This window comes from Callorhinchus milii, unplaced genomic scaffold (assembly GCF_018977255.1).
Source record: "Callorhinchus milii isolate IMCB2004 unplaced genomic scaffold, IMCB_Cmil_1.0 Scaffold87, whole genome shotgun sequence".
NCBI lineage: Eukaryota > Metazoa > Chordata > Chondrichthyes > Chimaeriformes > Callorhinchidae > Callorhinchus > Callorhinchus milii.
The window spans coordinates 106,662-128,672 of record NW_024704828.1 but is presented as its reverse complement, the minus strand read 5'-3'; the positions used below and the strand labels follow the sequence as shown (position 1 = coordinate 128,672).

The window sequence follows — 22,011 nt, the reverse complement described above, 5'->3', positions numbered from 1 at the left end:
ACCTGCCGCCACCGCTTTGACAGACGTCGGCCTCCACCAACCGGCGGTGAGTAGGCGGGTCCTACCCCGTCGGTTGACCAATCGCCACTCCCGGCACAGCCTGGCTGGCAGGCGGCCTCCTCCACCAATCGGCTGCGAGCTCTCACAACGTAACATGACACAGCAGGCGGGACCAAGGGGCAGTCTCGTCTCGTCATTGGTACGGGAGACCCCGCCTCCCCACTGTCACCACGCCCCCGCCCCCGCTGTCACCACGCCCCGCCCCCCGCTGTCCCCCCTCGCTGGCACCACGCCCCGCCCCCCGCTGGCACCACGCCCCCCCCGCTGTCACCACGCCCCGCCCCCGCTGTCACCACGCCCCGCCCTCCGCTGTCCCCCCGCCCCCCGCTGTCCCCCCGCCCCGCCCCCCGCTGTCACCACGCCCCGCCCCCGCTGTCACCGCCCCCCGCCCCCGCTGTCACCACGCCCCGCCCCCCGCTGTCACCACGCCCCGCCCCCCGCTGTCACCACGCCCCGCCCCCGCTGTCACCACGCCCCGCCCCCGCTGTCACCACGCCCCCCCCTCTGTCACCACGCCCCGCCCCCGCTGTCACCGCCCCCCGCCCCCGCTGTCACCACGCCCCGCCCCCCGCTGTCACCACGCCCCGCCCCCCGCTGTCACCACGCCCGCCCCCTCTGTCACCACGCCCCGCCCCCCGCTGTCCCCCTGTGGCTATGCTGTTCAGGTTCGCGGTGGTGGTGTCTCTGGGCGGTGGGGCTGAGACGCTGTGTGTGTCGGGCTCCCGCCCGGAGCTCGGTCACTGGGATCCCGGGAAGGCGGTGCCCATGAGCCCGGCTCACAGCCCCCAGGGTCAGCCCCAGGGTCAGCCCCAGCCCCAGGGTCAGCCCCAGCCCCAGGGTCAGCCCCAGGGTCAGCCCCAGGGTCAGCCCAGCTGTGGGTCGCCGACATCTCACTGCAGCACAACGTCAGCGAGAGATTCTGGTTCAAATTTGCCAAGAACATCAATGGGCAGATCATCTGGGAAGGTACATGGCACCGGGGGTGGGTAGGGGGTGGGTAGAGGGGGTGGAGGGTGGGTAGGGGGTGGAGGGGTGGGTAGGGGTAGAGGGGGTGGAGGGGTGGGTAGGGGGTAGAGGGGGTGGGTAGGGGTAGAGGGTGGTGGGGGTGGGTAGAGGGGGTGGGCAGAGGGTGGTGGGGGTGGGTAGAGGGTGGAGGGGGTGGGCAGAGGGTGGTGGGGGTGGGTAGAGGTGGAGGGGGTGGGCAGAGGGTGGTGGGGGTGGTAGAGGGTGGTGCGGGTGGGTAGAGGGGATGGGTAGGGGTAGAGGGTAGAGGGTAGAGGGTGGTGGGGGGTTGGTGAACTGGTAGCAAGTAACAAATCATTATTTACTAAGGGAAAGCTTAGTTGTTTTTTGCTCATCGGGTTTCCCGCTGACATGTTGGCACACAGTCCCGGTTAATTTTAGCTCCACGCTCTGTAATCTGATCAGCGAGTGACTGACAGCAGTAACCGCACCGGTTGTGAGTGTCACGAGGCCCAAGAAATGAGGAATAAGAGAACCAAGAGTTTGCTCCACGGAGAGAGATGGATCAACACCGACTTGGACACAGCCCCAACTCGATCAGCGATCAGTGAATGTAACAGTAGCAATGGATATGTGTGGCCCTAAAGGAACAGAGGGGTGTAGGAGGGGAACAGAGGGGTGTAGGAGGGGAACAGAGGGGTGTAGGAGGGGAACAGAGGGGTGTAGGAGGGGGGACAGAGGGGTGTAGGAGGGGGGACAGAGGGGTGTAGGAGGGGGGACAGAGGGGTGTAGGAGGGGGGACAGAGGGGTGTAGGAGAGGGGAACAGAGGGCTGTAGGAGAGGGGAAAGTCCCAAATAAGAGTTTTGTTGTCATTGTTAGGAAATGGTCCTTTGCATGACCGCTGCTGTGAATTTACCGACAGTAACGTGGTGGATGGGGTTTACTGTCACCCCGTCGGGCACTATATAGAGGAGAGTGGTTTCACCAACGAGATGAAACACACCACTGACTTCTACTTTCACATTGCAGACAACCAATCCATTCACTACTCCAGGTAAGTGTGACAATGTCCATTCACTACTACAGGTAAGTGTGACAATGTCCATTCACTGCTGAAAGTAAGTGTGACAATGTCCATTCACTGCTGAAGGTAAGTGTGACAATGTCTATTCACTACTACAGGTAAGTGTGACATTATTTTGTCCACAAAATACAGTTAATTCACTTTACAGTGTATCCTGTGAAGCGCTTTGAGACGTCTCAAAGACGTGATGAGGCGCGGTATCAAATGCCAGGATTATTATTATTATTATATTGTCTATTCACTACAGGATCCTGTCGAGCCTGTGGCTGGGAAGCTGCCCGCGACAGCTAGAACATGTGACGGTGAAGCTGAAGCAGGAGCTGGGAGTCACTGCGGTGATGAATTTCCAGACGGATTGGGATATTATCCACAATTCATGGGGTTGTAACCAGAAACCTGAACCCATGAAACCTGAATTCCTGCAGGAACTCTACAAAGAGGCTGGTTTGGCCTATGTGTGGATTCCCACCCCAGACATGAGCACACAAGGTGATCCAGCTCCTTTGACTCTTATCATAGAATCATAGACTATAATAGCATCGGAGGCCATTCGGCCCATCATGCTTGTGTTGGCTCTTTGGAAGAGCTACCCAATCAGTCCCACTCCTTCCCCATATCCTTGCAAACAGTATCTATCCAATTCCCTTTTGAAAGTTGTTGTTGATCTGTTTCCACCAGCCTTTCAGGCAATGCATTCCAGACCACAACACCTCTCTGTGTAAAGAAATTCTCCACGTCTTTCCCTTGGTTCTTTTGGCAATCATCTTGAATCTATGTCCCCTGGTTACCGACCCACCTGCCAGTGGTGGTGGTGGTGGTGGTGGGTGAAGTAAGCCTTGAACAGGGAGAATGTGTTCTCACTGAGATGGATGAGGGAGGAGTGCTGTGAGCAGGGAGAGGGTGGCAATTTAGATCTCCTTATTGTGGATAAACGGTTTGCTGGAGTCCCATCGCAAATCAATGAAGACACCAAGATCCTGAGCCCAAATACTCCTGATCTTCTAAAAATAAAACAGAAGTCACCAGAACCCTCGGAACTCTGTTATGTTCCTGAAATAAATAACCTGTCCGAGTCTTTACCTTTTTTAAACCTGCGTTTGTGTAAGTGTTGAAGATGATGGAGGTTTGTGTGTCTTGCCTTCCCTCAGGCCGAGTGCAGATGTTACCGCAGGCTGTGTACTTACTGCACGGGCTGCTGGCGAATGGGCACAGTGTGTATGTTCACTGCAATGCTGGAGTGGGGAGATCCACAGCCACAGTTTGCGGGTTCCTGATGTACATCTTTGGGTGGAGCCTGAGGAAAACCCAATATTTTGTGATCTCCAAACGGCCGGCAGTTTACATAGACGAGGAGGCTCTGCTTCTCGCTCAGGATGACTTTAATCAGAAGTTTGGACCTATTCATCCCTCTCTGTGCTACAGTAACTAAAATGTCGGCTTTGGGTGGAATTAAATACAATTAATTCTGAAAGTATTGAGTTTGCTGTAGCTGTTTTTTCAGGAAATCACAATGGTGGTCAATGGATGTGTTTGACCAGGATTAAACTGTAGAAATTTACTGGACAGGATAACATTCTGGGTGTTGGAAACTCTTGGCAAGCTCCAGGAAATAATCCATTCCCAGACGCAGGGAAATTTCATCCATATGTTGAACTCTCTGTCTGGCTCAAACTCCTTAAGCATCCTGATGGGTTTTTAGAGTAATGGAGTCTTGTCAGACATTGCATTGCTGGATTTTTAATTGATATTAATCGAACTGCAGTGAACCATTGATGAAAATATTCTGAAATCAGTTGTTAAGTCTTTAAAAATAATGGTGTCATTTAACAAGCGACAATCATGGAGCTGATGGCACACCAGTGTTCTGTCCTGTACATCGCTGCGACGGTAAAACTTCTCAGTAATAAGTCTCACGTTCAATCCATCCTGCAAGGAAGGAGAAATAAATCATCGTGGATCATCACACCTGGACAGCCCATCACACAGGGTAGCGTCTCAGATATCAGGTGGTACCTCACACATTTTCATACATGTGCTCACTTTTTCACACAATCCCATCAAACAATCTTGTACCAGTCGTCCTATCACCAGGAAGGACGAAGATTGAAGGTGAATAAATCTTTACAACACTGTAGTCTTATTGCGACATAGAGCTGCTTCTTTAAATGCATCCAGTGTCCTCAATTACTCTCCATGGTACCTGTTCCACTCACTATATATTCACGTGGATAAAGATATACTTCCTGGCTCTGCTCTAATTGCCCTTTGTAACCCGAAACCTGAATTGTCTTGTTCTGCCGCCTCTGGAGAGTATATTCAATTTATAATTGGGACATTGCTCTGCACTTAGATGCCATGTTTGCCCACATAATGTCCTCCCAGATGTGAAATGTAAGGATTATTAAGGATTAACATAGTCCCCACAAACAGTTGGGAACTGAGTGACCAAATTATTTTTTTTAAGGCATTATTTCCCTCCTGGTAAAGCGACTAACAAGCGGGTTCCAACTTACTGCTAGGTAAGCAGAGACGTGTGTGTGGAGTAAGGAAACTTGCCCAACGATTCACCCTGCCCGGGAATCGAACCTAGTTCCTCTCGATGTGAAGCGAGTGCTCTAACCACTGAGCTACAGGACTCCGCACTCATCACACTATTGCAAACATTAACACTCATATACATACCTTCACATTCACATGCTCAATCTCACACACACTCAGTTATTCACAATCATGCACATACTCACACATGCACACGTAATAACAATCTCAACACACATCAAGAATGGTGGCAGTGAGGTAGCACAGCATAAACCATTGAGCATTTGCTCATTCATTCATACTCTCACTCGTTCATTTGCACGCTTCCTTCTTTCCTCCCTCCCTTACCCACTTCCTTTCTTACCTCCTGGGTTGTGCCTGAGGATGAACTTACGAATCTCATCGTAAACAAAGATCAGGAGGCTGTACGGAATAGCACAGAACCACCAGGACAGTCTGTGAGGGTGAGAGACGGAGGCAGTTATTGCTGGATAAGGGAAGAGGTGTCATTTTACTGTGCACATTCATTAAGTTATTTCTGGTAATAATTCTCACTTAGTCTGAATTTATTCTTCATTGTGATCTTGGTATAATATTGATAACCTCCAGGGAGCTGTTGAATGTATTGAATTGGCATTCAACATGTTGAGCAAAGGTCATTATTGGAAGCTCAACTCACATTATAGAAGGCCTCATATCTGGTCAAGATACCAAACTGCAAAGGTTTGAACATTGCCGAACAAAACAGCCTTTGTCCTGTCAACCTATTGATGTTACAAAGAGCAAAAGGCAAAATAGTGCAGATGCTATAAATCTAAAATAAAAAACATGTGGCTGGGAACATTCAGCAGGTCAGGCAGCATCTATAGAGACAAGGATGTGAGTTCATGTTTCATGTCCATGACCTTGGTCAGAGCAGACAGGATTAATGGTTTAATGCTTCATCTTAAGGACGACACTTCTATCAATGCAGTGCTTCCCCCATAATGACACTGAGGTTCAAAGACAGCAGTTGAACCCACAACCTTCTGATCCAGGAGCAAAACCATATCCGGTACTTACTTCAGGGGGTACATCCGGAGGGCAATATCCATTCCAGGACAGTAAGAAAGAAAAGCAGCCAGAGCCGTCTCCTCAAAAAGTCCAAAAATCATAATTTTATTCCTGTAGGGAAAGAGAGAGAGGGAGTTAAATATCTCTCCATCACTTGTGCCTGGATTTTACAACTTCCTGCAAAAAAATTACCCTCTTCAAAAGTGACTGTTAAGTTCTGCTAGAATTTTTAACACAAGCTGCCAGATATTGGTTGCTGTGCTGGCCCCTACAAACCTAAAAACTCACTGGCGAAAGAAGAACAAGGTCCATCTAGTTCACCTTCCACCCTCCTGGCAGTCGCTTGACATGTCGTGTCCCAAACCATACCCTGTATCCCCCAGATATTACTTCGTAGCAGAAATCGATCCCATTTGTTCTTGAAACAAACAACATTTTCTGCTTACACTGTCCTTCTGTCTGTTTGTCTGTCTATCTCTCTCTTTCTCTCTCTGAGGAGCTTGTTCCATAGATTACTACTTGCTCACTGAAGTAGCATTTCCACAGATTTGTTCTGAATTTACTCCCCCTTCAATCGCAGGCCGTGTCCTCTGGTTCTACTGTTCAGTACAAGATAAAACAGATTCCCTCCTTCAGCCCCAAGTAATGAGGAGCTATTATCTTCAGACTCCCTCCCTCACCTCCGAAGAGAAAGAGAGGCATCTAGCATCAGGGTAGATTGGTGAGGGGGTGGGGGTGGGGTGGAGAGAGGGATTCTGATGCCCTCCTACACACTGGCCTGGACACAGTAACTTACTTCATTCCTTGTTGGAAGATGGAGTTGCGTCTTGTCTTACAGATCAAGAGATCTGCCCACTGCACCACCACAATACTCACAAAAACGCTGTGTGACACGTAAACTCTACGATCTTTCGTTGCTCATATGTCTGAACAAAGAAACAAAGATGAATGATGAATCCGTTCCACTTTCTATCTCTGTTTCGCTGTACCTCCACCCTTGACTCCAGGATCACTGCTGTCCTGATGTCAAGTCCTGGATGAGAGCTAACTTCCTCTAGTTGAACGTCGACAAGACGGAGGCTCCCGTCAGAGCCTCCTCACTTCAGGAGCTGACAGCATCACTATTCATAGATGCCCTCCCCACCTCACTGAGACAGTAAGGAACCTTGGTGTCTTATTCCACCCTTAACTTTCCTGTAACCCCACGTCCTGTCTTGCTCCTCCGCATTGGCCGCCTCTGCAATGACCTCTCACCTCAGCCCGCCGATGCCCTCATTCACGCTTTCATCATGTCCAGGCTTCACTACGCTCACTCACTGCTCGCTGGACTCCCCAACTCTCCCCTTCACAAACAGCAGATTATTCAGAACTCTGTAGCTCGTGTCCTCTCCCACACAAGGCTCCATGAGCTGATCACCCCCACCCTGGCCCGGCTCCACTGGCTCCTGAATCCTTACTTGTTGTTCTAACATTGAGGTTCAGCCTCTCCGCACTCCTTTGTCTCTGTGCCCCACTCACCCACTCCTGTCCGTAACTGTCCACAAGATCGTTGGTGGAGCGATCGTCCCAGTCCAGACGAATGTTGATCAGTCGGGAGGGAAGGAATCCATTCTCAGCGAGTATCACAAAGTAAGTGAAGAATCCACCCAGTGCCTGGATCATACCTGCGATATTCAAACATGGTCCATCAGTCCAGCTGTCACTCTGTCAGACTCTAAGATGCTCAAAGTTTGCCAATCTTTAACGTGTCAGACACCTGAGTGACAACTAATCACTATTATTTACCTATCTGTCCATAGGAAATGCTGATCAATTTCTCGTTCACTAGTTTGTCTGTCCTTGGGTTTCTGGGCTGTCGTTTCATGATGTCACTCTCTGGTGCTTCATAAGCCAACGAGATCGCGGGGACCTGTCACACAGCACAACAACAGTCAATGTTACAGCAACAGTATCATGGCAATTAGTGGGGATGGCAGAGTCTCCACTAATGACAGAGAACTTGGGGTCTATCTCAGAAAGCGAAGGTAACAACAACTTGCATTTACACAGTGCCCCTCCCCCACGCAGGGCAGCGTCCCAGAGCGCTTGACAGTGGCGGAGCACGATACCGAACCGGGGGAAGGGGGAAGTGACTATGAGCACGGTCGAAGAGGAAGGTTTTCAGGCGTGATCTGAAGATGGGGAAGGAAGGGAGGGGCAAGGCGGAGACACTGGCGCAGTGGCTGAAAGCGCGGCCACAGATGGTGGAACGGAGGGCACGAGGGACATGCATGAGGCCGTAGCCAGTCGAGCGAAGGCAGCGGGTTATGGGGGTAAGTGCTACCCACTTAGCCAGGATGGCACACAATCTATATGTAACCCACTGATTGATTCACCCCCAGATCAAGGTCACTCACCATATCAGTTCCCAGGTCAATGCAGAGGATGGTCACGGTGCCCAGTGGCAGTGGGATATTTGCAATAATGAAGAGCAGGAAGGGAGTAATCTCTGGGATGTTACTGGTCAAGGTGTAAGCTATGGATTTCTTCAAGTTGTCAAAGATTAACCGGCCTGAAATAGGAAGGAGAATCTTTAAAACAGTGACCTCTTCTGGTTGAAGCGCTCCGGAACATTACCCCGGCATGAAGGGCAGTGTGGTCCAACAGGCAGCCCGCGGGCCGCATCCAGCCCAGCGGACAATATCATCCAGTCCAAGACCGTTTCCAACTTTGGGCCGCCCGCTCACTCCCTCCCTCACCCCCTCCAGCCGGCGGTTGTGAGGACGCAGCGCGGGGAGTGGGAATAATGCCGGTCATCGCTGCAGTCTGCCATCCACCCTGTTCAATATGTTCATCACTGATGTGTTGGATGGCGTCGAGGGGAATGGATTTGGTGTATCTGCTCTAGAGATTGAGCAGTGGAATGTCCTGCCCCGTGTGTGACTCAGCCTCTACAGATGTCGTCTGGGATCATCAAATACTAGGTGTGGTTCAGTTCAGGGATCAAATCCAATGGAAGGAAGCTGCCACAATGATACTCTCTCCCAGTCCGCGACTGGTGTGTGTGTGTGTGTGTGTGTCTTGCTGTTACCTTCTTCCACGCCGGTAACAATCGAAGCAAAATTATCATCCAGAAGAATCATATCCGCGGCCTGTTTGGAGACATCAGAGCCAGAGATTCCCATAGCAACCCCGATGTCAGCCTTTTTCAGAGCCGGGGAGTCATTCACTCCATCCCCAGTCACAGCCACAATGGCTCCCTGTCAGACAAACACACATAATAATAATAATCCTTGCATTTGATACAGCACCTCATCACGTCTTCAGGACGTCTCAAAGCGCTTCACAGGATATATTGTAAAGTGTAATGACTGTATATTTTTTGGGTGAAACACGGCAGCCAATTGCACACAGCAGCGTCCCACAAACAGTCGTGGATTGAAGTGGCCAAATTATTATTATTTTAATGTGAGAGTGTAAGAGGGTGCGGGCAGAGTTTGAGAAAGTGATTGCGGGAGAGACGGGGGGGGGGGAAGGAAGTCACTTGGAAGCTAGCTTGTACCTGCCGTTGACAGCCTTCCACAATGATGAGCTTTTGCTGGGGTGAGGTGCGAGCGAACACAATCTCGGTGTGGTTGCCAAGGATCTCGTCCAGGTGTTCTCTGCTCATGTCCTTCAGCTCAGCCCCGTGAATAACACAGGCTTTGGCGTCCCTGAGGTACAGAGAGACCAAGGGAGACTGGTTACCTGTGAGGGTACAATTTTACTCTATATCTATCTGGACACGGTGCAGAGGAGCTTTGCTCTGTGACTCATCTACTCTGTATGATCATGACATGGTGACCCAGTGTAGAGTGAGCTGTACTCTGTCTCACTTGTGCTGTATAGAGTTGTGGCTGAGTAGGGGGCACTGGGCAGAGGGAGCTTCACTCTGTACCTCGGGTTGACGTGTTCTATGGGGATGTTCAAGCGTTGCGCCAGGTCTTCGATTGTCTCATTTCCTTCTGAAATGATGCCCACACCCTTGGCAATGGCTTTAGCTGTAATTGGATGGTCTCCCGTCACCATAATCACCTGGAATCAGCAAAATAATAATAACAATCCTTGCATTTGACACAGCGCCTTATCACGTCTTTGAGATGTCCCAAAGCGCTTCCCAGGATACACTGTAAAGTGAATTGACTGTATATATTGTGGGCGAAACGCGGCAGCCAATTGCGCACAGCAGCATCGAATGATTATTTTTTTTTAGAGGAATTATTCTCCCTAGAAAAGCGGATCAGCCAACCAACTAACAGCCGGGTTGCTACTTACTGCTAGGTAAACAGCGGCGTGTGGAGTAAGGGAACTTGCCCAACGTTTCGCCCTGCTTGGGAATCGAACCCAGGTCTCTCGCTTGCGAGGCGAGTGCTCTAATTACTAAGGAGTCACAAGAGCAGGAGAGGAACTGACAGGCAGGGGAAAGAGGGAGTAGAGAGACAGACAGCTGGCACTCGATGACTGAGAGCAACGTTTACCTTGATGCCAGCGCTCCGACATTTGCCCACAGCATCCGGGACGGCTGCACGAGGTGGGTCAATCATGGACATCAGCCCCACAAAGCAAAGTTCGCTGGTGGGAAAGTTCACAGTGTCCGTGTCAAACTTATAACCACGTGGATAGTCAGTCTCGGAGAGATACTGGTGACAAAATCCTGAAAGGAGAGACAATTGGCTCAGTCGGTAGCGCTCTCTCTCTCGCCTCTCAAGCCAGAAGGCTGTGGGTTCAAATCCCATGTCAGCGACATAGTCTGAGGCTGACTCTCCAATGCATTGCTACGGTGGGGAGGGATATAGTGTTGCATTGTTGGGAGTACCGTCCTCCGGATGAGGCAATGTCAAGCCAGAGGTGTTTAGCTGGAAGTTGTTACTGAGGATGTGACAGTAACCTTTGCAGTTGATACAGCGTCTTATTACACCATCGAGATGTCTGAAAGCGCTTCACAGGAAATACTGTAAAGTGTAATGACTATGTATTTTGTGGCTGCTGGGCCTGAAATCATTTGAAGTGGATGAGAATAAAGAGACCAGAAACCAGAGAGCTCAAGTGGCTAAAAGCACAGACATGATGGCTCCCTCCTCCACTGTGTACGTTTAAGATTCTAAATAATAATAATCCTTGCATTTGTTACAGCGCCTTATCACGTCATTGAGACGTCTCAAAAGCGCTTCACAGATACACTGTAAAGTGAAATGACTGTATATTCTGTGGGCAAAACATGGCAGCCAATTGCGCACAGCAGCGTCCCCACAAACAGCTGTGGATTGAATGACCAGATTTTTTTTTTGAAGGGGTTATTACCCCGGGAAAAGTGATCCGCCAATCGACAAACGACCGGGTTCCTACTTATTGCTAGGTAAACAGAGGAAGGAAACTTGCCCAACATTTCGCCCTGACCTGCCCGGGAATCGAACCCAGGTCTCTTGCTTTCGAGGCAAGTTCTCTAACCACTGAGCTACAGGACTCCACAAAGCTACTGTGGTTCCAGCAATGCTGAGCCACAGACGGAGCAGGATAGTCACCAAGTACTCTCTCTCCAAGGCCTCCGAGCTCCAGATACGCGTTCTGAAAAGCCTCCTTCATGTCTTCCTCTAATGGTTCCTCTTTTCCATGAATCAAAATGCGGGAGCAACGATCCAGGATCCGCTCCGGAGCTCCTTTCATAACCAGGAGGTGACGCTGATCAGATAAATCCTCCTGAGTGTGGATAGAGAGCTGTGGGAGAAGAGAAGCCACCAGAGATCATCAAACGGGAGCATGTAGATGTAAGGAGAGCGTGGGGAAAGAGCCCTGAGGAATGCTACACTTGACAATACGGGGAAGCCATTCCAAGGAGATAAAGGTGGAGACATTGGGGGTAGGTAAGAATGAAACCAGGAAGGTGGAGCTGAGAGTTGAGGAGGTGCAGGGTAACAACAACAACTTGCATTTATATAGCGCCCTTCACGCAGGGTAGCGTCCCGGAACGCTTGACATGATCAAGAATGTCGAAGCAGAAGAGAGAGAGCAAGAGAGCAGACTGAGTAGGCAGAGAACCCTGGTCAAAGATGGGGAAAAAAATTTGGAGACTTTGACCAGGGTCGTTTCGGTACTGAGGCAGACCAGAAACTCAATCGGAGGGGTTGTTTCAGAGAGTACAGGGAGAGGAATGAGAAAAACTGGGAAGCAATGATTCATCCTAACGAGACGTTTATAATAATAATAATCCTTGCATTTGATATAGCGCCTTATCGGGTCATTGAGACGTCTAAAGCTTCACAGAATATACTGTAAAGTGAACTGACTGTAATTTCTGGGTGGAACGTGGCAGCCAACTGCAGTGGCCCACAAATAATCTTGGAATGAATGACCAATTTATTACTATTATTTCTTTTTGATGTCCATTAGCAGGTGGCAAGGAGGTGGAACTTGGAGGAGGGACGGGGATGGGATTGAGGGAGCACATGGTTGGTGCTCTCTCTCGGACTTCCTCTTTGAAGCATTCAAGGCATTTTCCTACATGATATAAATGCCTTTCGTTGCAGTTGGGCTGAATCATTACCTGATATTTATTGGTGGAATTGAAGGGGATCTCGTTCAGTTTGGGATTCTTCTCCCTGATGTGCTTCACGGAGCCACTCGAGAGCTCAATACATTTCAGAAGTGCGGATTCAGAGGCATCTCCAGCTGTTTCTCTCTGAGGGAGAGAAAGAGTGAATATTAGGCATCATTTGATCGTCAGTCAGTCAGCAACATGTGTACTCTGGAGCTCATTATCATGTGCTGAAAACAAAGGCAAAAGTAGGGCAATGGGATCAGAATATAGAGAGATTGAACAGAGAAATACAGAGAGAGTATGAGTAAAAGACTAGAGAGACAGATAAGAGACAGAGAGCAATACAGAGATAGACAGAGACACAGAGAGAGCAATACAGTAACAACAACTTCCATTTATGTAGAGCCCTTCACCCCAGACAGAGAAAGATGGACAGAGAGAGAGAGAGACACACACAGAGTCAGACAGAGAGAGAGAGAGAGAGAGACTGACCTTAGAGATTGAGATGTTCTCTTGTCCAGCTTTAAACACAGCTCGGTTACAGAGAGCAGCAATATGGGCCAGAGCAGCCCAAGTAGGGGAGGTCTTATCAAAGGCAGCGCCTTGCAATAGACACAGAGCATACAATCATTACAATTTCAATACATTTATGCAGCACATTTCACATCGGGATGTCTCAGCATGCAATGTGCTTCACTCAGCTAACTGGCAGCTCAAGCTGGGGATGGGGGGGGGGGGGGGGGGGAGCTGAGATTGTCACTAGAGCCAGGTTGACACTATGTCAAACATGTTTAAGTCTTGCTCTTGGTGTGAGTCCTGTAGCTCAGTGGTTAGAGAAGTTGCCTCGTAAGCAAGAGACCTGGGTTCAATTCCTGGCAGGGCGAAACCTTGGGCAAGTTTCCTTACTCCATACACATGCCTGATGATAATCCCTCAAGAAAAAATAACAATAATAATTTGGCCAATTCAATCCACAACTGTTTGTGGGACGCTGCTGTGTGCAATTGGCTGCCGCATTTCACCCCCAAATATACAGTCAATTCACTTTACAGTCTATTCTGTGAAGTGCTTTGAGTCGTCTAGAAGGCGTGAAAAGTGCTACATCAAATGCCAGGATTATTATTATGTTTGTGAACTGATTTGAGCATGAACAAGACACAAGGAGGTGTGCTTGAAAGACTCTTGAGATAATAATCATAGCCCTTACATTTTATACAGTGCCTTATCACATTGTTAAAACATCTCAAAGCTCTTCAAGTGGATTGACTGTAAATTTTGTGGGTGAAACGCGGCAGCCAATTGCGCCCAGCAAATGTCCCACCTGAACAGGGAATGTTCTCTAACTATATTTTCCATGGACAGAAAGGACGAATTACTGGCATATTTTACCTAATTTTCTACAATTCTATGAATGAAGACAAACAATTTTGCAGACAACGAAATATGGCCGGAGAGGTCCTTTTCCAATTACCTGATTGATCTTCAGTGGTGTCAGCCTCATGGATTTCATTGTCAAACCACATATGAGCTACAGTCATTCGGTTCTGTGTCAGAGTCCCAGTTTTATCTGAACATATGGTGGATGTGGAGCCCAACGTCTCTACAGCTTCCAGATTCTTCACCAGACAATTTTTCCTCGCCATCCGCTTGGCAGTCAAAGTCAAACACACCTATAACACAGTGAAGAGAGAATCTCATACACACACGGAACACAGTGAAGAGAGAGCGAGAGAGAGACACACACATACACACACTGAGACACCGTGGAACACAGTGGGGAGAGGGAGATTGAGACACACATGCAACAGCAGAGAGAGAGAGAGAGAGAGAGAGAGAGAGAGTCTGAGATAGATTTGTACAACACACTGAGGGATAGAGGAGATTGAGAAACAGCTGCTTGCACCGCAATGTGTGCTGAGTAAGCCTGGTACACAATGAAGCTGGCAGGGAGTTCCCACATTTACCCAGTGAGAGACTCAAGCCTGTGCTGGTCAGATGTCAAACAATCAGATACCATCTTTCTTGGAGGGAGGTGAGCTGAAATGGCCACAAGGTGACATGCTTGGCAACAGTCGCTCAGGTAGTCGCTCGCTGAGCCAGGTGGCTCTGCAGTCAGTAATCCAGGGCATTAATGAGAATGCACTGAAGGTCAGATTGGAAAGTGTGTTGTTCATCGTATTTAATAATAATAATCTTTCTATTTGATATAGCACCTTAACACGTCTTCGAGATGTCTCAAAGCTCTTCACAGAATATACTGTAAAGAGGATTGACTGTATATTTATGGGCGAATCGCAGCAGCCAATTGTGCACAGCAGTATCCCACAAACAGTCATGGATTGATTGACCAAGTTATTATTATTTGATGAGAGTTGACACACACATCGAGCAATAGAAACAGACAGAAATAGAGCGAGAGAATACAGAAGTCAGAGAGAGACAGTGAGAGAGGATGGACTCACAGTAACTGTTGCTAATAATCCCTCGGGGACATTGGCCACAATGATTCCAATCAGGAAAATAACAGCCTCCAGCCAGGTGTAGCCTAGGATCAGCGAGAGGACAAAAAAAGAGACACCGAGGAAGACGGCCACGCCGGTGATGATGTGAATGAAGTGTTCGATCTCCATGGAGATTGGGGTGCGTCCGACCTCCAGCCCAGAGGCCAGAGTTGCGATGCGTCCCATCACCGTCCGGTCACCAGTGAAAATCACCACACCTCGTGCTGTACCTGCCATCACATCACAGCACAATTATCCAATTGCCCCTTTGAATGATTCGATTGATCCAGCCTCAATACTCATTTGTGAGAATAAATTTCAAACCCTATTAACTTCACATTTTATATGCGTCTCAGGACCAGAGGTGGAGCCTGGGGCAGATAGGGAGAGAAGGAGTACGGTGCGGCCTACATTGTTGCCCTGAAGTGACTGACATTTTTTTTTGAGTACGAGTGAAGGAGACAGAGCATTGGCATGAGCTTACCCTCTACACAGTTGGTGGAAAAGAAAGCAATGTTTTTTGTCTCCAGTGGGTTCTCATGGGTGAACTCAGGAGAACGTGTCTGGGGCTCAGATTCACCGGTCAGGGATGAGTTGTCCACCTGGAAGACAAACGGAGTCGAGACATCTCAAAGCGCTTCACAGAATATACTGTGAAGTGAATTGACTGTGTACAGTCATCTATGGAACCATTTCAAGTAAAACTAGCTCCTGGTATACTGACTGACATTTCTTAACAACAACAAATGACATCTACACAGACCCTTTCACATCGGGAGTTCGTCTCAAGGCACTGGATGGTCAGGGAATTGGACCCGAGCTGGGGGTTGCGATCAGGAGGGGCAGAGGGCAGCGAGGGTGGGGGTAGGAGGCTGACCGAAGGCGAGGTCGAAGAGGAGGGTCTTGGGACATGCCTTGAAGACCGCCAATGGTAGTCGGGTCTTCAGTAAAGCGTAGTGACTCTATAGTTTGTGGGTGAAACATGACAGCCAATTACACGCAGCAGTGTCCCAAAAACAGTCATGGATTGAGTAACCAAATTATTATTTTAATTTTTTTTAAGGGATTATTATCCTTAATGGATAAGCATAAGCAGAAAACGGGTATGAGAGGCTACAGGAAATGAGCAGGGAAATAAACGGGAATAGGACGGATGTCTTACTGGAGGAGCAAACACTAACATGAACAATAGGGCGACTCCTATGTCCATGTGGCTCTATGGTAAATCAGTTTTCTCACCTGTTATATCCTCTCAAAGACGTGATAAAGCGCTAAGTCAAATACAAGGATTATTATTATTATGGGAGGAAGAGAACAATAAGAAAGGGAGGAATCCAGTGGAGGCGTGAGTGAGTGATCTCATTATGACCCTCACCTTGCAGCTGTTTGAGGAAATAATACGCAAGTCTGCAGGAATGCGGTCTCCACCCTTCACCTCCACCAGATCCCCTGTGACAACCGCCTCCGCATTAATCTCCATCTTTTCCCCTTCACGGATCACCAGTGCTTGCTGAAGAGAGAGAGGAAACGAATAATACATTACATTTGTTAAACGCCTTTCAGGCCGGGAGGACACCCAAGGCGCTGAATCCTCTCCTGAAGGTACTGCTGATCTGTACATCATTACTAAAATACATCTAAAACCCCGTCTTTGACCACCATGCCTTTGGGTACCTCCCCTTTAATCTCCCTCCTATTTTAAGATCCCACTACATTAAAGGTGCTGTATAGGCGTGTGCACATACATGATTGCACGTATGAATGTCTATTTATGTTTTTGTATGTGTGGGTGTTTGTGTGTGTGCTTGTGTGTGTGTGTACATGCAAACATATTGTGTGCATTTGTTTTGTTCCTAAGTTAGTGTTTGTAAATGTATTGTTGCGTGTGTATCTGCTTGCATCGTAGGTATAAAAATGAAGAAAGGGAGGGTCAAAGGTGGGCAATGCAATGGAGGTGGAGGAAAGTAGTCCTGGTCAGGGACCAGATGCGGGGTAGGAAGGATAACTGAAGGTTGAACCTGATGCCAAGGTTGCGCACAGGTTCAGTGAGTTTGAAGTCCTCACGCGAGAGCTTTTGTCAAACTGCTGTGAAACTAACTCTATAATGGGCATTGGATCCACACAATGCCTGACCTGGGGAACCATGTTCTTAAAGGAATCCATGATGCGGGAGCTCTTTGCTTCTTGGTAGTAGGAGAAACATCCTGTGATAATCACAACGCCTGCAAGGACAATCCCGAGATAGAGCTGCAGTCAGAGAGAGAAGAAGAGCAACAGCACATTACATTTGTGTAGCGCCTTTTACATCAAGAAGACGGAAGGAGCTTCATGTTGAGAGCTTGACACTGTGCTGCTGCACCGATCATCGGCAAATGAAGTTCCAGGCAGACAATTAAATACAGTACTTACATTTTTAACACAGAGGAAGACCATTATATCTGTACCATTGCCCCCCCACACTCCATTTTCACCCCTTTTAATTAATTATGCGTTAATTCCACTGTCCAGCTCTCTCCCTTATTCCTTAATCTTGTTACTGCTTGGCTAGTTTTACTTGAAATGATTCCGTAGATGGCTGTGTATAGTCAATTTACTTTACAGAAAATATCTGTGAAGCGCTTTGAAATGTCGAAGACATGATAAGGTGTTATATGAAATGCAAGGATTATTTTTATTATTAATTCCAAACTCTAACAAGCCTCTGAGTGAAGTAATTGCTTTTGATCTCTCCTGATTCTTCCTGACACCAATCCAGAAACTATGTCCTCTTGTTACCCATTCCCCAACCAAAGAAAATCATTAAACCCTTCTGCTGCAACTTGCTCATGAGATCACCATTCACTAAGGTACAGTTTATCAATCACTTGCCTTCCTGTCCCATATGATCTTACATTGTCATTGGATGGTTCATCATCGAGGGCCACCTGGATTCCATAGGCCAGGAAACAGAGGATCGCCCCAATCCACAGGAGGATGGAAAAGCCACCAAAGAGTTGGCGACAGAACTTGACCCATTCAGGTGTGATGGGCGGTGGGGTCAGGGCATTAGGTCCTTCTTCAGCCAGGATCTCACTGGCTCGTGTGTTGGTTAAACCCTGTAAGTAGAAGGCAGAACTTAGGAAGCAAGCAGTGACGAGGTAGGAAAATGCGGTAGCCAATTTGCACAGAGCAAGATCACACACACACACACACACTCACATAAAACAGCAGCAAATTGTATTTACACAGCACCTTTCACGTCAGGACGATGTCCCAAGAACAGTCGAGGGTTTACACCCAAGCTGGGGTTGGGATTAAGGGGGTGGGGAGGGCAAGGGGATGGGAGGGGGAGGATGACCAAAGGCACGGTCAAAGGTCTTGAGATGCGCCTTGAAGGAGGCAAGTTGGATGGAGTTCCAGGTGTGGGTAGAAAGGATTATGGCTCGACCGCTGATGGTGGGGTGGGCAGGCCAGTGGGTATGAGTGTATTTTAGGGTGCGTGTCTTTATGTGTGGGTGAGTATGTTTGCCTGTGTGGGAAGTAATGAATGATTGAATGACCGTTTGTGTTTGATTGATTGTATGTGATTACACGATTGTATGTCTGCCTTTTAGTGTGTATGTAGCTTTTCATGCAGGTGAGTGAGTGTATGTGTGCGAGATGGATGGGTGGGTGTGTATATTCCTATGTTCCTATGATTGTTTAACGGGATCTGTTACATCCCCCTGGTTAGACAGATCATTTCCTCTGAAGGATGCTAAGTGCCCTCTCTGAAACAAATGTAATTTGTTGTTGTGTGTCACTGTGTCACTCCGTGCTTACCCGGGTTAGATCAGTCCCGTACTTTCGACTCAGTTGATCCAGTGATATCTTGTGATCTTCCTTCAGGAGAGAGAGTGAGAGAGAGGTAAGAGGTTTTAAAATTCACGTAGAAATATTATGTAAAGAGGAGCCATTTATCACATTATGTGCTGTGACACTGTGACAGCTCTTCCCTCGCAGGTCTTTAAACTCAGCTGCTTATCCAATTCCCCTTTTGAAACATTCACAAGATTAGTTTAGATGAAGAAGGTCCTTCCCCCGCCCGAGCTTATCCTTCCAGAACATCTGCCCTTGAATCCACTCACCATAGTGACTTCTTTCTTTAACTCATCCATGTTTTTCCTCACTTTCTTCTTTTTCCCCGCATTCTCTGAGGTGTCTGGAGCCTTGACCTCCCGTCCACTCTGTGACAACAGGAAGGAAATGGGGAGAGAGGCTATCAGCCCGGCTCACATCAGAAAGCACAACGCCTCATATTGTGACATTCGAACTCATCGTCGAGCGTGATACTCCAGTGCAAAACTGGGGGAGCAATACCTTGTCAGAGCTGCCACTTTCAGATGAGACATTAAACCAATTGTGATCCAATTATGTCTGTCCAAGTGGATGTTAAAGGAGGGTCTTGAGACAGGCCTTGAAGGAGGCGAGGGAGGGAAATTCTAAACAGATGAGAATACTACCAAGTGAGCCAGCCAAGCTATCCCGATTGTTAGTCGATTGGCGGATGGCTTTCCGTGGGTAACAAAAAAATTGGTGACTCGATCCATGACTGTTTGTGGGACACTGCTGTGTGCAATTGGCTGCCACTTATCGCCCACAAAATACAGTCGAGTCACTTTACAATATATTCTGTGAAATACTTTGAGACATCTATATATTTCAAATGCAAGGATTATTATTTTAATAATGAATGATCATCAGTCGCTGAATAAACCACAACTCTCTAATAGTTACACAGTGTGCCTGGAAATGTTCTGCTGTGTGTGGCTAGTTCAGGAGATGGGAGTCTGGGACCTCCCCACATTGTATGACTCACTATTGATGATGGAGCCTGGGACAACAACAACAATTTGCATTCAAGTGCCCTTTATGCGGGGTAGGGTCCCGGAGCACTTGACAGTGATGGAGTCTGACACCAGGCCAGGGGGAGAGGGAGGGAGGGAGGGACAATCCCAGACTGTGGAGTTTGAGTAGATTTTGTTACCCTGGATTTACAGAGCACAGATACCAGTCGCCAGAACTCCTGCTATTCTTGGGCTTTCATGCATTTTGTCAAGGTTTCTCTTTCAGAGAAAAAAAACACAATAATTAATGAAACTAACAGCCATTCACTTTGCACAGGCAATTTTCCAACATCTTCAGAACTCTTTTCTGATTCTTCCTGTTCCTTTTTCTTGGAAATCTGCCATTCCCACGACCTGAAGGTCAGTTATTTCCTGGCTAAACCTCACACTATCTGTTTGCTAAGCTCCGTGAATCCATGCACCAATATCCCTGGAGGTTCTCTCAGTCTTGTTCAACCTTCCAAACAGAACTTGTTCAAATACTTGAACTTCAAATTCTGTAATGACGGAAAATGAGTTACTACTAATAATAGCCTTGCATTTGGTATAGCATCTTCCATGTGAGGAGCATATCTCAAATTACTCAACAGAAAGTAACTGCAAAGTGTAGTGACTGTGTATTTGTGGGTGAATGTGGCAGCAGTAATGTCGTACAAACTTTAAACATAAAGAGAATGACCAACTTTACTGGTGTCCAGCACACCGGGTGAAACTCCCTTCTCTCTCAAATAGTGCTGTGAGATCTGAACAGGCAGACAGGACCTCGGTTTAACGACTCATCTGAAGGATGGCACATCCATGCAAAACACCTCCCCACCCCCAGCATTGCACTACAGCAACAACCTTAATTATGTGATTTCAAAGTCCCAAAAGGGCTTGAACTGACAACTTTTTGGTTGAGAAGCAACAATGCTACCGGCCTAACCAGGCTGACGATTTTGTTTTGTTGGGTCACGCCTCTCCGCTCAGCTCCACTTTAATGGTTCTGTCCTCTCCTGGCATCACCGTATCTGGTTGAGCTCTAACTTTCTTGAGTTGAACTTCAGCAAGACAGAGTATCTCCTACTTGGCTCCCGTCAGCGCCTTCTCACCTCAGGCACTGATAGCATCAACCTATCTGCCCAAACTCTCTGGAACTTAATCCTGGAGTCACTTCGACTCATCCCTTCCCTTGCCTCCTTCAAAATTGGCCTCAAGACCTTCCTCTTTGACGTACTTTTGGTGATCTTCCTTTCCTCAATCTCCATCTTCCCACCCTCACTGCCCTTGCCTGCCCACCTCCCCACCTCACTGCCCCCTCTCCCCCCCGCCTTCTCGATTTCCCCATATGCCCTCGCCACCCCAGCCCCCCTTGTCTTCCCTGGGCACAGCACCAATGAGAGAGTCTAACAAACTCAGTTCCACTTCCTACACTGTCTCCGTTCTTGCTACAGTACTGACAGGAGCTCACTTTATAACCAGCAGCGACGCTGAGCCGCTACAGCACGCAGCTCCCTCTCCATTGCCGACTCCCTCGCCATTACCACTTTATACATAGCCCCACACCCAGTGAGCAAGGCAGCTACAGTACAGTACTCCAGTACTCAACTTGTACCCTGTAACCAGGCAGGCAGAACGCAGAGCTTTCTGCATTTGTAATAATCCCTTCAAAAATAATAATAATTTTGACACTTAATCCACGGTTGTTTGTGGGACACTGGCTGTGCGCAATTGCCACGTTTCACCCACAAAATATAGTCAATTCACTTTACAGTACATTCTATGAAGCACTTTGAGACGTTTCGAAGACATGATAAGGAGGTATATCAAATGCACGGCTTATCATTATTATTATTTGCTAAGAGTGCACCTCCAGTGTATTCGCAGGATTCCTCGGGGCTTTGATCCACTTACCCCTCTCCCCATCTCTGTTGGTGAGCTGAAAGGCTTTGTAGCAGGAAACGTTTGAAAATGGAAAGAAACGTGCTGGCTTTCTGATCCTCTCTCTCTCTCCCACTTGTGCTCATGGACTCTCTGAGCTTCGTTTGAATTAACTCTGAAGCTAAATCTCTGTTTTCTAAGTAAACTTGAATCAAGTCACATGATTTGGATTCCTGTTGACCAATTGCACTCCGCATGCCAGACCCACCCCTGTGATTGTCACAGAGACCCCTCAGACGACCCCAACTATCTGTCTGTGTGTTGATTTAACTCTTTCTTTATCTCTATCTATCTTGATGTCTCCATCTATATTTCTCAACCTCTCACACTCTATTTAAATCGCTTGGTCTTTCTCTCTCCAGCTCAAACAGATACACACATCATCTCTGTCTTTTTCAATCTCTAGCAAGACATTTCTGATAGGATTGGGGGGACTTCTGCTTGTAGACAGAAATAACGCTGAGGATCTTTTG

At 48.0% G+C, this 22,011-nt stretch overlaps 2 protein-coding genes and 1 non-coding gene across 3 annotated transcripts; 1 reads left to right on the top strand and 2 right to left on the bottom strand.

Moving 5' to 3' along the window:
- The first annotated feature begins 713 nt into the window (after window positions 1-713).
- epm2a (EPM2A glucan phosphatase, laforin) lies at window positions 714-3,579 on the top strand. The gene is made up of 5 exons (XM_042345741.1): window positions 714-850; window positions 910-1,026; window positions 1,904-2,078; window positions 2,356-2,597; window positions 3,257-3,579. Exons 1-5 carry the CDS (start codon window positions 715-717, stop codon window positions 3,535-3,537), a joined length of 951 nt encoding a protein of 316 aa, XP_042201675.1. The 5' UTR covers window position 714; the 3' UTR covers window positions 3,538-3,579.
- A 250-nt stretch (window positions 3,580-3,829) lies between these two features.
- On the bottom strand, window positions 3,830-21,757 carry LOC103191236 (sodium/potassium-transporting ATPase subunit alpha-2). The gene is given in 24 exon segments (XM_007912204.2): window positions 3,830-4,034; window positions 5,011-5,102; window positions 5,709-5,810; window positions 6,496-6,580; window positions 6,583-6,625; window positions 7,218-7,363; window positions 7,485-7,608; window positions 8,096-8,250; window positions 8,770-8,938; window positions 9,241-9,391; window positions 9,616-9,752; window positions 10,196-10,371; window positions 11,240-11,432; window positions 12,259-12,393; window positions 12,745-12,854; window positions 13,724-13,922; window positions 14,715-14,983; window positions 15,238-15,355; window positions 16,129-16,263; window positions 16,887-17,000; window positions 17,645-17,848; window positions 18,555-18,614; window positions 18,860-18,958; window positions 21,512-21,757. Coding segments are annotated over 24 exon segments (3,057 nt in total). The 5' UTR covers window positions 21,524-21,757; the 3' UTR covers window positions 3,830-4,005.
- On the bottom strand, window positions 11,110-11,182 carry trnas-cga. The gene has a single exon. It is a non-coding gene; the product is annotated as a tRNA-Ser (tRNA).
- Window positions 21,758-22,011: the final 254 nt, after the last annotated feature.

Bases quoted from the DNA above. Each gene is read 5' to 3' on its own strand.
- epm2a (XM_042345741.1), top strand. From the start codon at position 715: ATGCTGTTCAGGTTCGCGGTGGTGGTGTCTCTGGGCGGTGGGGCTGAG. The intron at 1,027-1,903 runs GTACATGGCACC...TGTCATTGTTAG, and splicing joins TGGGCAGATCATCTGGGAAG to GAAATGGTCCTTTGCATGAC. The intron at 2,598-3,256 runs GTGATCCAGCTC...GCCTTCCCTCAG, and splicing joins CCCAGACATGAGCACACAAG to GCCGAGTGCAGATGTTACCG.